Raw genomic sequence first — 13,499 nt, 5'->3', positions numbered from 1 at the left:
CTGAGGCTTTTATTGGTCATTTGATGGCTGTAAACAAAGAACACTTTCATTTCATAAGCAGTAGGGGATCTTTCAGAAGTAGGAGATGTTCCTTTAATTCTTATGCCAGTTGTTTTCCAAAGCAGGGATATCCAGAATGGCAAACCAGAGGAGATCGTGAGGAGTTTCTTAAAAGCAGCATCACCAGGTGACTCGATGAATGTTGATTTTTACAGTTTAAGATGTAAGTGAGTGTTATCTTAGGGGGATGCTAGAGGAGTCATTAGAGAAGCGCTTTGAATCAGCTGGTTGGGTGACCTGCCAAAACTTTGCCGTGCTTTTATTAGGTTGGGTGCTTAAATTTGGAAATCCAATTTGCTGTAGGAGTATTAGGCACCGAGATATTTGACCCCTAGTACTTGGGGTTTTTCCATATAGACAAAACCTTCGGTTTAGCTGCTGCCAACAAGTGTTCAGAATCTGTCCTAGGCTGCTGTGCTGTCACCGTTCTGGCTCATCCCAGCGCTGCTCATGTTGGTGTGCAGGCTGGCTGGCTGGTTTATCTGGTTATCAAAATTCATGGGTTTGATAACCCTGACTGGCAATAATGAACAGTCGTAATAATCTACATACATCTCTGAGTGCAGGAAGATAGACCACTACTGAAATGTTAAGACATTTCAGGTTTAATTCAGGCTATTAAAACAAGTAGGTCAGACTTTACAAAGGCTTCAGCAGCCAAAGTGGAGATTTTGCAGGAACAGGCACGGCGATGAGGTCAAATGCTTGTAACCTTATGTCAAAGCATCTTCTCCTGTGTATTTAGCGAAGCCAGGATTGAACCTTTTGGATTAAGGCTTGAATTCAGAATAGCGCAGATCAGTTACATAATTTGTCTTCAGTGCTTTTCTTATTTAAAGGCTCAGTCCTTGAGGTGTGGGAACTTCAGGAACAACTTGAAGGTGCTTTCTATGATGACAGTATATCCCAGCCTTCTAAGGCAGAGGTTGACAGCATAACTTTAAATTCACCAACGTACTGTTTATATTGCTTTAAGAAGGACATTTCAATCCGGATGGGTGAAAATGATGTTTTTCCTAAAGCATAAGACAGTTGTGTAAAAACAAAAAAAACCCTACAAACCAAATTCTGAGGCCCTGGCCCAGGGTGCCCAGAGCAGGGGTGGCTGCCCCATCCCTGGAGGGGTTCCAGGCCAGGTTGGATGGGGCTTGGAGCCCCTGATCCAGTGGGAGGTGTCCCTGTCCATGGCAGGGGGTGGGACGGGATGGGCTGTATGGTCCCTTCCAACCCAAACCCTTCCATGATTTGATGATATTCCTTGTCTTGATAAGTGTAAGGTGCTGTCAACACCTCTTGAATGCCTGGAGGTGTGTGGGAGTCGCTGTAACGTTACCATATCTCTGGCTTGCCAGGATGAGTAATGAATGAGAGAGATTTTGCCCATGTTTCACAAATTAAGACATTGTTGGAATATTTCACTGTGGGAAAAGAAAATATTGCTGAGCTGCATCTAAGGCATGTATTGCTCATTAGGCTGTTGCCAGATCTGTTATGGATCTGAGCCATAGAGAATCTTGATGGAAAATAAAGAAACAGGAGTATTTAGCAAGCCAGACTTTCTTTATATGTGCATTTTGCTGCAAAATAAAAACTACCTGCCAGCTGAGCTGCTGGATATGGCACAGCATTGTACTGCAAACACGAATAGTGCTTCATTTCTCTTAAAAATCCATATGCTCGTGAAACATGAGAAAATCTGCAGTTTCACTAGATTTCTCAGGATTGATTGTGAAGCAGTTTGGAACAAGCTGCCACTTGGATCCTATTCTTTGTTGATATTTTCTGCTGCTCCTGCTCGTTCAGAAGATTTCTGACTCCATCAAAGCACCGCTGTAAGCCTGTCAGCCTGGCTGTATTTCTACATGTTCTTTAACCATGGAGTGCAGATATCTTTCTGCTTTTCTTTCCTAGTGGCAATCCTTTCTCTTTAGAATAAAAGTAGTAATTCTAGGTTTTGCTTTAACCTTTTCTTTTTGCTCCACTCTTTGTCTCTGAAAGCAGAAATTAAACTATTGCTGAGAGTGAGAGAAGTGAATATTTCTGGAGCTGCACTGTGGCACTGGCATCCTTGCTCAAATCTCACACGCAGCATAGACAGAAGGGAATTTTAAGTGGAAATGGTGCATCTCTTTGCACAGAACATGGTGCCTGCCTTTCCAATTGTGATAAAAAGAGGAGCAGATTCCAGACTGTGTTTTAATCTGATGCCTCACTGAGTTAGATAACATTTTGCAGGTGCAGGTGAGGGGAATCTGGTCCAAGATACACTGCGAAAATAACAAATAGAGTGCATTTTCCTGTTGTTCCTTACTCAGATATTCTGGAAGTATAAAATGAGGACTGGGGTTAATCTATATTACAAGAAGAAGAGAGTCACAGCTCAGCCCCAGGAAAGACAGTGTAATCTTACTTAAACCCTGGTATTGGGAGAAACTGAGAGGTCTCCCTGGGGAAAGGCAATAAATACCTGCTCTGGAAGGACAGGCTGCAGTGAACAGACACTGCACAAAATAGGATAACCGGCACATTTACAGTGAATTATCAGCCATAGCCCAAGTCGTTCGATGCTAATGGAGATGCTGTTCATGAACATCAGGTGTGTGCGTTGATGTGCAGGTGCCATTCCAGGTTCCTTGCAGCAGGAATCCTGTCCTACAGTACTGACAATAAAAGACTACGGTTCTGCTTCACCAGCAAGTGTACTCGTAGGTGTTCAGGTGGGGGGTTTCTGTTGGTGAACAAAATCAAGCCGTTCGCTCCGTGTCAAAACATGTGTAAATGAAAGAATTGTAAAGAGATGATCTCCTCAACGCATTCAAGAACGACAGCTGAAAAGAAAACAGAAATAAAATAAGGAGCATTTGGAAATGTCAGGGAGTTGATGCTGGAGTCCGCTGTGTTGAATGGGGTCTCACTGAGAGCAGAGCCTGGACGGGCTGCCCTCTGGAGCGATCACAGGATGGGTTGGGATGGAGGGGACCTTAAAGGCCATCCAGTTCTACCCCCTGCCATGGGCAGGGACACCTCCTGCTGGATCAGGTTGCTCAAAAGATCCATCCAACCTCTCCTTGAACACCTCCAGGGATGGGGCAGCCACAGTTCTTAGTGTTGATGGGATGTACAGACCTGTATTGATCAGTGTATGGATTTTGTGGACCTTACAGACTGTTGCTGTGAGGGTGGGGAGGCTGTGGCCCAGGTTGCCCAGAGAAGTCATGGCTGCTCCATCCCTGGAGGTGTTCAAAGCCAGGTTGGATGGGGTTTGGAGCACCCCAATCCATGGCAGAGGGTTGCAGTTGGATGGGCTTTAAGGTCTCTTCTAAGCCAAACCACTCAATGATTTTATGCTTCTGTGACTGTGATTTCATGACATTTTAAGCGCAGCTCCAGGCAATCGCAGATCAGTTATAACTCACAATTAAATTGCAGTTCTAATGTATTCGTTGCCCTGTGGTTGCAAAGACAAATCATCCCACTTTGCTTAAGGTCAAGAGTTTGATAAAGATCGTTCAGCCTTCCGGTTTAAATGGAACTAACTGGAACTAATTATTAATGAGTTGGACTGAAAAGGATTGATGCTCTCACACGTGGTATTTGTTATTTCTTACAGGCAATTTCATTCCTTACGCCACTTGCAGTCATCTTTGTGGTGAAAATAATCCGACGAACAGACAAGACTGAAATTAAAGAGGCTTTCCTAGGTAATGTATGTCATACTTCAAGATGGAAAATGTGTGATAGCTCTCAGAGATTGGTTCCAGTGGTAGTCTAAGCCTCGAAGAAAACCTGTCTCTTACAGAGTCCGTTACAGTAGTTTTCATTACAGTTATAGTTCTGAGCCATCTCACAAAAGCCTTTGTTTTCATGGATGTTTCCAACTGTACAAATTCTGTGCCTTGATTCCACAATCTAGCTAGCAAAACCATCTAAGAGACTGTTAGATGTATATCTTTCTGTCACAGCCAAGTCGTTACTTACTTCTTAGTTAGACATACAGCTATTCTAAATTAAGGGTTTGACTGGGAGGTCCTGTGAGACTTGGCTGCTTAGCGTAGGACATGACTCCTCGTTGTTTTCTCTGACCTTCTCCTGGAGTTCGCTGTTCCCCATTTCAAAAGCCATGCTTGTGGCTCAGCTTTTTTAATCACAAGCTGCTGTTTCATCTTAAGCTGCCAGTGGAGTTAAATGGGCAGTTGATCCTGGACTGTGAGCAGCTTTGGCTGTGCTGTAGGTGAGCTCTCATTACACTTGTAGGCAGGAGCTTCCAGGAGGGGAGCAGGTAGATGAGCCTGAAACTGTTCCAGCTAGTTGTGGCTGCGCCTACCTTCTAAAATCTTTCAGTTTCATGTGCCTGGGTCCTCTTTACACAGATATTCCCAGACACCAACATTGACTAAAGCACTTCCACTGGGAGAGGATGCTGTGAAGTACTAAGAATTGCGAATCATAGAATCATAGAATGGTTTGAGTTGGAAGAGGCCTTAAAGATCATTGAATTCCAGCCCTCCTGCCATGGGCAGGGACACCTTCCACTGGACCAGGCTGCCCAAGGCCCATCCAACCTGGCCTTCAACACTTCCAGGGATGGGGCAACCACAACATCCCTGGGCACCCTGGGCCAGGACCTCACCACATTTATCGTGAAGAATTGGAATTAAATTATTTTTAAGGTCTCTTCCAACTCAAACCATTCCATGATTCCTAATTGATGTGCCCGTAGTCCTTTCCCTGGAAGTGCGTACAGCTCTCTGTTGACTGGATGACACGGCTTTTGGCGGCAGCGTGAATCTGTCCTAAAGGAAACAAAATGAGAGCAAATGCAATTTGTTCATCCGCTTACATCCACGATGTCGTTTGATGCTCGGGTTGCTGTTGTAATGAATATGCAACAGTAAAGGAATGGTTCAGTCAAGTGTGCAGTGAGCAATCAAGAAAAAAACTCAATAAAGAGAGTAACCTTTACCAGACGTCTCAGGAAGCGGATAGCTCTACCTCTCCCTTTGTTTAAAAAGGAGAAGGTAGTGCTGTGACACCAGACTTGTGTACCTTTGACTTTGTGTAAAATTTCACCATGCAATCATCCTAAAAAAACTGAGAGAAACAATTGGGAGAAAAAAGAGAGCGTGGGATTGAGCGGTCACTGTGAGCACAGGTGCTGGAAGTGGAAGACTGTTTGAACAATATCGGTGTCTCCAGGATTGACTTGATGTTTTATTTTTGCTGGCAGCTATAGCTGTAGTCTGAGAAGACCCTTGTTTTTATTTTGATGGAGGACCTCCTTATTTTTTTTAATGTAAAGAAAAATAGATCCTATAACACACATTTTTATGATCTACAATATCCTCAGGCAAAGGTTTTATGGAGGCAGGATGAGCGCTGCTGAAGTGCACCATCTGGGGCAGAAGGCCAATGAGAGAAGAGCTTGTATAGCTGTCAGAACCAGAAGTTATATCACTGTAACTGTTCTGCTAGAAATCAGACATTTTTTCTGATGGGAGATAAAATTCAGTGGCCCTTGTGTTGTAGAAGGGATCTATGGTGTGGGCTGCACTGTTAAATTGGTTTTAATCTAAAAGGAGCGTATGCGCTGGGTCCAAGTGCTGCTTAACTCAAGGCAGAGATCTCCATAGGCTTCTGATGAGGTTCCTCGGGAAGTCTAGAGATTCAACATCCAAATACAAATAAACATGATTCAGTCATCCCTAGTTTGACAGTTCCTGTTTATTAATGCAGTTTTATTAGGAAAATTGGTTTATCCTGGGAGCAAATCTTATGGGACAACATCAAGATTTTTAGTCAAAAACATCCACATCCTTTTGAAAGACAAATCCAGTTTTAGCCGAAAGGCAGTTCTTGAGCCTGAAAGTGGGCTGTTTGATTACATCATATGTGTGCATATATATACATAAACACACGTCAGTGTACGTATATCTTACGTATGGGTCTGTACAGGAATTCTTGACCCAAAGAGTGTACAATTTTCATGTAGAAAATCGCAAAACTGATAAGCACAGCACTTGATTCTCTAAGAATTGTTTCCATCTGATGGTTTGTGCCTGTGCAAATGGTGTGATAGGAAATCTGCCTCTGCATAAGGAGATAAGATTTCTTCATGATGAGAATGGTGAGGCCGTGTCTCACGTTGCTCAGAGCAGTGGTGGCTGCCCCATCCCTGGAGGTGTTCCAGGCCAGATTGGATGGGGCTTGAAGCCCCTGATCCAGTGGGAGGTGTCCGTGCCTATGGCAGTGGGGTGGAATTGAGTGATCTTCACGGTCCTTTCAGACCCAAACCGTTCAATGATTCTATAAGATTTCTCAAGAGTGAAAGCAAACAAAGTCAGTTGTGATTATTATGATGCTGTGGGGTCTGGGTACTAAGAGAAACCGACTGCAAAGATCATTTAGTTTTCAGTACAATAAAGCTTTCAGTCTATAAATCAGATGCTGTAAATCTGCAATTAGAACGTGGTACTTAGGTTATTATTGTTCTGTTTGTCTGTTTTGTAGCTGTCTCCTTGGCTCTAGCGCTGAACGGTGTCTGCACAAATACCATTAAATTAATAGTGGGAAGGTAAGTCTTGTCATGTTGTAACTGATAGCTTGAACTGTTAAGAACAATGAAGACAGATTGACAAAACAGTACGGCTTAATAAAAAGCCTCTGCTGCTCTAGAGCAGGTTGAGTTAGAACGGGTCTCCGCGAAGCTTTCCTTTCCCTGGGGCAAGTATTGTACAACTTCATTACGTGGCATCCAGCTGCGGTGGGAATCTGCGCCCTTGTGTTTTGCTATTTGTTTGACCAATTGGTGGGTCCAGATGAACGAGGTGTTTGAAAGGAAAGGTGTGAGCTGAAATCGGTTCATTAAATCGGCAGCAGAGAAAGGAGGAGTCACGGTGTGTGGAAGTTTAGATGCCAGTGCCATCTGATTAAATAGGAATCAGTGGAGTCTCTATAATCAGTGCCTGCGTTGTGTGTGAAGCATGTACTGAATGTGGTATTTCCACGTGACATGAAGATCCACGGCAGAACAAACATTGGAGCTGAGCAGTAAGTGTGCTCCTAGGTAGGCTGTTTTCTTAGGGAAGCATAAATTTGATTGAGGGGCTCAAAAAAATAATAACAAGCCAAACTCCCTGCAAAATATTTTTTCCAGGTATTTTTTGTCTCTTCACCAAAATTTTGAATTTTTGCTAAAAATATGTATTTGACTTGAATTCCCTAATGAAGTCCAGTGCTGCGTTTATTGTTCACCTGTGTTGCAGCATTGAAAAAGCACTATTTGTGCCCAGTTGCTGCTGAAAACCTCTCTGCAGTATTGGTGTCCTGACAACAGTGATACTTGGCAATTTATTTAAAGAGGGCTTTTGAAATGTAATTAAGAACGTCTGCACCATCCTCTTCAGGCAGACATGAGCTCATTTTGCCCGCACTCCAAGCCAGCCGGTTGCCGTGTCAGCTTGTCTTTGAACCTGTGGTCGTTTGCCTTGCTTCTCTACCTGCTTCGTTAGCTCAGGATCAGTGGAAGGGCACTCAGGACTCTGTGCTGTCATTCAGCTCAGAGCAGGGTCAAAAGAAACTTGGAGGTTTGCTCGATGCAGTTATAGAGTCAGACTTGAGGCTGCCATGAGAATTTGGTGGTGGTTTTAGTGTCAGTCTTGTAGCCAAAGTTGTAGTCCTGTTATCCTGGCTGCATCCAAAGCAGTGGGACCAGAAGGGCTGGGAAGGGGATTCTGCCTCTCTGCTCCAATCTGGTGAGATCCTACCTGGAGCCCTGCATCCAGTTCTGGAGTCCTCAGCACTGGAAGGACAAGGAACCGCTGAAGTGAGTCCAGAGGAGGCCACGGAGATGATCTGAGGGCTGGAGAACCTCCCATTGAGGACACACTGAGATAGTCTGGGCTGCACAGCCTGGAGAAGAGAAGGCTGCGGGGAGACCTTAGAGCAGCTTCCAGTGCTGAAAGGTCCAGGAAAGCTGGGGAGGGGCTGTGGATCAGGGAGTGCAGGGAGAGGCTGAGGGGGTGTTTCAGCTGAAAGAGGGGAGATTGAGATGAGCTCTTAGGAAGAAATGTTTCCTATGAGGTTGCCCGGAGCAGTGGTGGCTGCCCCATCCCTGGAGGGATTCCAGGCCAGGTTGGATGGGGCTCGGAGCCCCTGAGCCAGTGGGAGGTGTCCCTGCCCATGGCAGGGGGTGGGACTGGATGGGCTTTAACATCCTTTCCACCCAACCCGTTCCATTCCATTCCATTCCATTCCATTCTGTGTGTCGGCAAGACTTGTGCAGCTCGTGGGGTGCCTGCACTGCTTTGCTCTGTCACTGGAAGTGCTGTGCAGGATTGATTGCTCCAGGCAAGACTAAACCTGCATATTTGTTTTCAGAGACAACTGCCACTGGCACGCTGCCCTGGAAGCTTCTCTGAGCGAGCTGCCTGCAAAAGAAGTGACCTTCATCTGAGGGACATAGTTTAGTGTTGGGCTTGACAGCATTAGGTTTACTGTTGGACTCTATGATATTAAGGGTCTTTTCTAGCATAAATGATTCTATGATTTCTGTTGCTGTGTTAAGGCAGGAAGAAATGAACTCTGTGTGTAATAAGCAGTAAATGTAATAATCACTTCACTTGCTCCTACAACTTTTGTATTTTTAATATCCATGGTGTTTTTTGTAGACCGCGTCCCGATTTCTTTTACCGCTGCTTTCCAGATGGAGTAATGAACTCTGAAATGCACTGCACAGGTGACCCGGATCTGGTATCTGAAGGCAGAAAAAGCTTTCCAAGTATCCACTCTTCCTGTAAGTTCATTTAAATCCGGTGCCTCTTTTGTAAAAAGCTATCTTATCAATGTTTTGGAATTGCTCTTTTTTTGTAAGATCATGAACCTGAATTTTGCTGGTGGAGCCTGGGCTTCTGTGTTAGGTCAGAAATTGCCTTCTGGGAATAAAATTGTGAGCTTGTGACCCTTCCTTATCTTGAGAACCACCTGACTTCACTGAGAGCCATGGCAGGACAATCAGTAGAGTGGAGCACTCTTCAAGGTTAAAGAAAACAGTGTGGCAGGATCTGTCCCTAATGCAGAGCTCTATGCAACCTTTGTCTCTTGTTGTGTTCCATTGAAGGATGAAACGTGGCAAGGCGTGTTTGACCTGCACAGTTTCAACAAGATCTAGTAATATCTTTCAAGTACTAGATCTATTGAAGCAAAGTTCAAGTCACAAAGACGGTTCAACTGCTTTTATCATTAAGTTTTCATCATGTGCTTGAAGGTGGAAGAGGGGAGATCGCGTTGCACCATTTTAATGCTGTTCATCCTAATGAACTGGATACAAAGTGAAGTTTGAGAAGTCCCTACAGCATTAGCAGCTGTTGTCATGCCAGCAGAAGAATGAGGCTTCCATTCCTTGTTCTCTTACTCTTTTGACAGTATCCACCGCTGGCTGTTTCTGGAGGAGGGATCCGTGTCTGTGTGGGCCTTAGTTTGGAGGGTTTCTTGTACTTCCATGTTCGTATCTCTCCTGCCACTGGACCGTTGTGGCTGGGTGCAGCCAGGAGTACGTGGTAGCTCTGTTCCAGCTCAGGCAAGCAGAGGAGAATAGGTAGAATGTCCTGACTTTTGTCAGTGTGGGAGCACAGAGGTAGTGTGTAGTGGGGGAGCAGGTGTATCGATGCTATCTTAAGACCTGGAGGAGCAGGTGAGGAGGACACAGAGGTAAATTGGGCACAGTTGGGAGTTTCTGTGTTTTCTTGTCTGCCTCTAGGACAGCGTGGTCACTTGTTGCTCTGTTTGGCTTTGAGGTGTGATGATTTGATCAGGTACTTCTAGCTTGTGCTGTATCTTGACATAGATACATGGATACATAACCAGATCTTGATGGTTAGGGGGCTTTGTAAAAACTCGTATGCCTGATTTAATTAGTTAGATTAATTCAGATGTTTCCGAAAGTGCCCTTCTCTGTCTTGAGGAGCTGAGAGCTGAGAGTTTTATGTCAGATGTCTAATAAAACTTCTTCTAATCTGTTAAATAACTTGATTACTGTGAGCTTTTTTTGGGGGGACGGATTGACCAGCGTTGTTTGTTGTCTTGTGCTGTTTCTGCTTCTGAGAACTGGCAGCTGAGAATCTGTAAGTCATACCTTTGGAATTTAGTTTTCTGATTTTTTTTTAAATGATAACTTCAAATTGTCTAATTATGCAGAATTGCATATTGCAAATGAAACTGGGTAATGAGATGAATGAAATTCTGAGTGGATCTTGGTCCCTTTGTCTTGTTTGTGTCCCAGAAACACGTGAAGGAGTAGTAGTACTGAGACACAGCCAAGTGCTTTGTCCCTATGCTGGTGAGGCAGCCGTAGAACATAGATTGGGGTTTTTACTTTTAACTGGTGTTGGTTTTATGAGCTCTGTATTACATTACTGCGGCTCAAACAGAATTAAATTGGACCAGAATGATGGCCCAGTGTATTTAGCTCAGAATTATGAGAATGGCTTTCTCTATCGCTGACTAATAGAATATTAGCATGTGGCTGAGTTGACTGGATTTCCCTCCACAAAGCCTTTTATTACAAAGTGGTAAGAATGGAAAGATATGATATACACAGTAATTGTTATCTGTTGGTAAGTGTATGCTAGAGTGAGGCAATTCTGCAGCTGCTGGATGTAATTCGCTGTTTGAAGCCTGCTGTTATAATATCTACGTCTCTGACAAGACTGTGTGCTTTGGAGCCTTAAAATCCATACGTATTTTAGTCTCATAATGGAGAAGGAAAAACATTTTGATTTGATAATCGTACAACATTGAACTCTGCTCCTTCTGTGTTGCAAAATACTTTGGATTACAAGGATGGTCAGTATTCGTTTATCAAAAATAGCTTATAGTTGTGATAATAACTTTAGTTTCTTGCCCTTACTTTATCTCCCACTAGATTGAAGAGTGAAAAGCAAATAAATATTATGGGAAAGACAACGTAATGCAACCTTCCTGGAGCTCTGAAGCAATGAGGATGTTGAGGATGTAATAATCAATGTTTGGGTGTTTTGCTATAATTCTAGCCTTACAAGGAGCCATTGAGGGCCCTGGGGCTGTTCAGCCTGGAGAAGAGGAGGCTGAGGGGAGACCTCGTCACTGCCTACAGCTCCCTGAAAGGAGGGTGTGGTGAGGTGGATGTTGATCTTTTTTCCCTAGTAACAAGTGATGGGATGAGAGGAAATGGCCCAAGTTACCCCAGGGCAGGTTTAGATTGGGCATCAGGAAAAATCCCTTCACTGAAAGGGTTCTCAGGCCCTGGCAGAGGCTGCCCAGGGAGGTGGTGGAGTCCCCACCTCTGGAGGGGTTTAAAAGACAGGCAGACGAGGCGCTCAGAGATCTGCTTTAGTAGTGGACAGGTACTATTGAACTCAATGATCTCCATGGTATTTCCATCCAAACGATTCTGTGATACTTCCCTCGCTCCCTGTGAAGAATTGTTCTCTTGCCTCAGTTTTAAAAAGTCCTTCCTGCCTTCTTCACATATAGGTCATTGCAAATTTTCCTTTCATAAACTCAGTCCAAAATGTTTTCTTGGCTCCTTTCCTTCAGTACAAGGTTGCTACAAGGTAAAATTGAGGAATTCCATTCTTCAGATTTCTGGCATCCTTTCTCTTTGTTGGGGAACTCATGAAGCAGCACTAAAAAGAGGGGTTTTGTTTGTCTTCGTCATTTTTTTTTCTCTTTTCATGGCTGTGGAAATGTAAATGGGGAGGGTGAAAGTTGACATGAACTATAGTGCCTCTCTTGGAGTGATAGTTACAATCAGCCCACTTCAGTTTGGTATTTTCTACTTCACTTGAACACATGAAGAAAATAAATCACAGGTAAAAGCTGCCAGGCAGCTCCTAAAGAGAGTTTTTACAAGCTTCAGTCAAGAGCCATTCTCATCTTCAAACCAGTTTTTCTTAGGGCATTCCTTGGACAGGCTGTCAATCAAAAGCTTTGATATACCAGGATCTAAAACCTCATCCATGCAAAATGAGGCCTTTAACAAGAAAGTCTGGGGCGCGGTGAATGCTGTGCTGCGAGGGTGAAGCGCAGGGCTGTGTAACAAGAGTGACGGAACCCACACCTCCCGGTGGCCTGACCCGACCTCGTGTACTCAATAAAAATGTTGGGAACTACCTGTCTTCCACTTTGAGAGTCAGCTTGGGCCCTGAAGGAGAGAACAGGAGGCTGACCTACACGAAGACAGCGTGGTTGTTGCTACCTTCTCTGAACGAGGAGCAGAACTTGACTCACAGTGACTGCTGAAAACATACTTTGAGCTGGCACATCTCATTCAAGGCTGCTGGCTCCCACCTCTGTCTTTTGCTGTCCTTTTCTGGAAAGACTCTTGAAGTTAGGTGACGCCTGGATGGCTTTTATAACAGCAACTTGAGTTTAGGATCTGCAGAAGCACAACCCAACATTCAGTGACACCACCAAAATTCTCCCAGTACTGCATATTCTACTGGATCAAAGAAGTTCCTGGATCTTCTGGATTGTTTGGAGCACATTTGTGTCTTTTCCAGTTCAATTACCGGTATATCTTGCTTGTGTTCCAACATGTGGGACCAAAGACTCTTGCCTGGGTCCGATAGCTCAGAGGTGTTCCTGACTCCCAGGTTTATACGTAGCTATTCTGACCAAAATGCTTCCAAAATGTAGGTCTGTCTTGCTTTATTTACTATTTCCATGGTCTTATAATCTATTGGAAATTTTATGCTCTTCAAAGCTACTACTTGTGAAGGTACCACGCATCTTCTGTGTGTCCGTACTTCATTGAAAGAATGATATTTATGAAGATCATAAGTTCTAGCGTTTCTTTCCTCCTACCTGTGTCCTTCTGGTGTATCTTCTGTAGAGTTGTCTTGCAAAGGACCTTCAGGCAGCCTGCCTCGGAGGTACCCTCATGGCATCCGAACCTCGCAAGGTTTGTGCAGTAAGCACGTGTGCCCTTCAGGGTTTGCTCTGGATGTATTTTGCAAGCTTGTTATCCAAATCATGGAATGGTTTCGTTTGGAAGGGACCTCAAAGCCCATCCAGTGCCGCCCCCTGCCATGGGCAGGGACACCTCCCACTGGCTCAGGGGTTCCAAGCTCCATCCAACCTGGCCTGGAACCCCTGCAGGGATGGGGCAGCCACCACTGCTCTGGGCAACCTGAGCCAGGGCCTCCCCACCCTCACAGCAAAACATTTCTTCTGAAGTTCTTATCTCAATCTCCCCTCTTTTGGCTTAAAGCAGCTTTGCAACAGCAGCAGGACCCACAGCATCGTGTTCTGATCTGCTTGCCATAGAAACGATTTCTGAATGGATTGTCTCCTGAAGGTTTCTTAGGAAAAAAGGAACAACTCAGCAACGAAATGGGTTATTTATGTTAAAAAAGTAATAATTCCTAGACAGTTAGATATCTCCTCTACTGACATGACTATAG

General features: G+C 44.4%; 1 protein-coding gene across 2 annotated transcripts in view; it reads left to right on the top strand.

The window, feature by feature from the left end:
• The window catches only part of PLPP4 (phospholipid phosphatase 4), a 48,284-nt gene that overhangs the window by 20,658 nt on the left and 14,127 nt on the right, over positions 1-13,499 (top strand). For both annotated transcript variants that reach the window (XM_054071103.1, XM_054071105.1), the window contains exons 3-5: positions 3,671-3,761; positions 6,568-6,631; positions 8,727-8,851. In XM_054071103.1, coding sequence (XP_053927078.1) covers positions 3,671-3,761; positions 6,568-6,631; positions 8,727-8,851 — 280 coding nt within the window. The remainder of the gene's footprint in view (positions 1-3,670; positions 3,762-6,567; positions 6,632-8,726; positions 8,852-13,499) is intronic.

Source organism: Cuculus canorus, chromosome 7 (genome assembly GCF_017976375.1).
Source record: "Cuculus canorus isolate bCucCan1 chromosome 7, bCucCan1.pri, whole genome shotgun sequence".
Lineage (NCBI taxonomy): Eukaryota > Metazoa > Chordata > Aves > Cuculiformes > Cuculidae > Cuculus > Cuculus canorus.
This window is presented reverse-complemented; position numbering and strand designations above follow the sequence as displayed.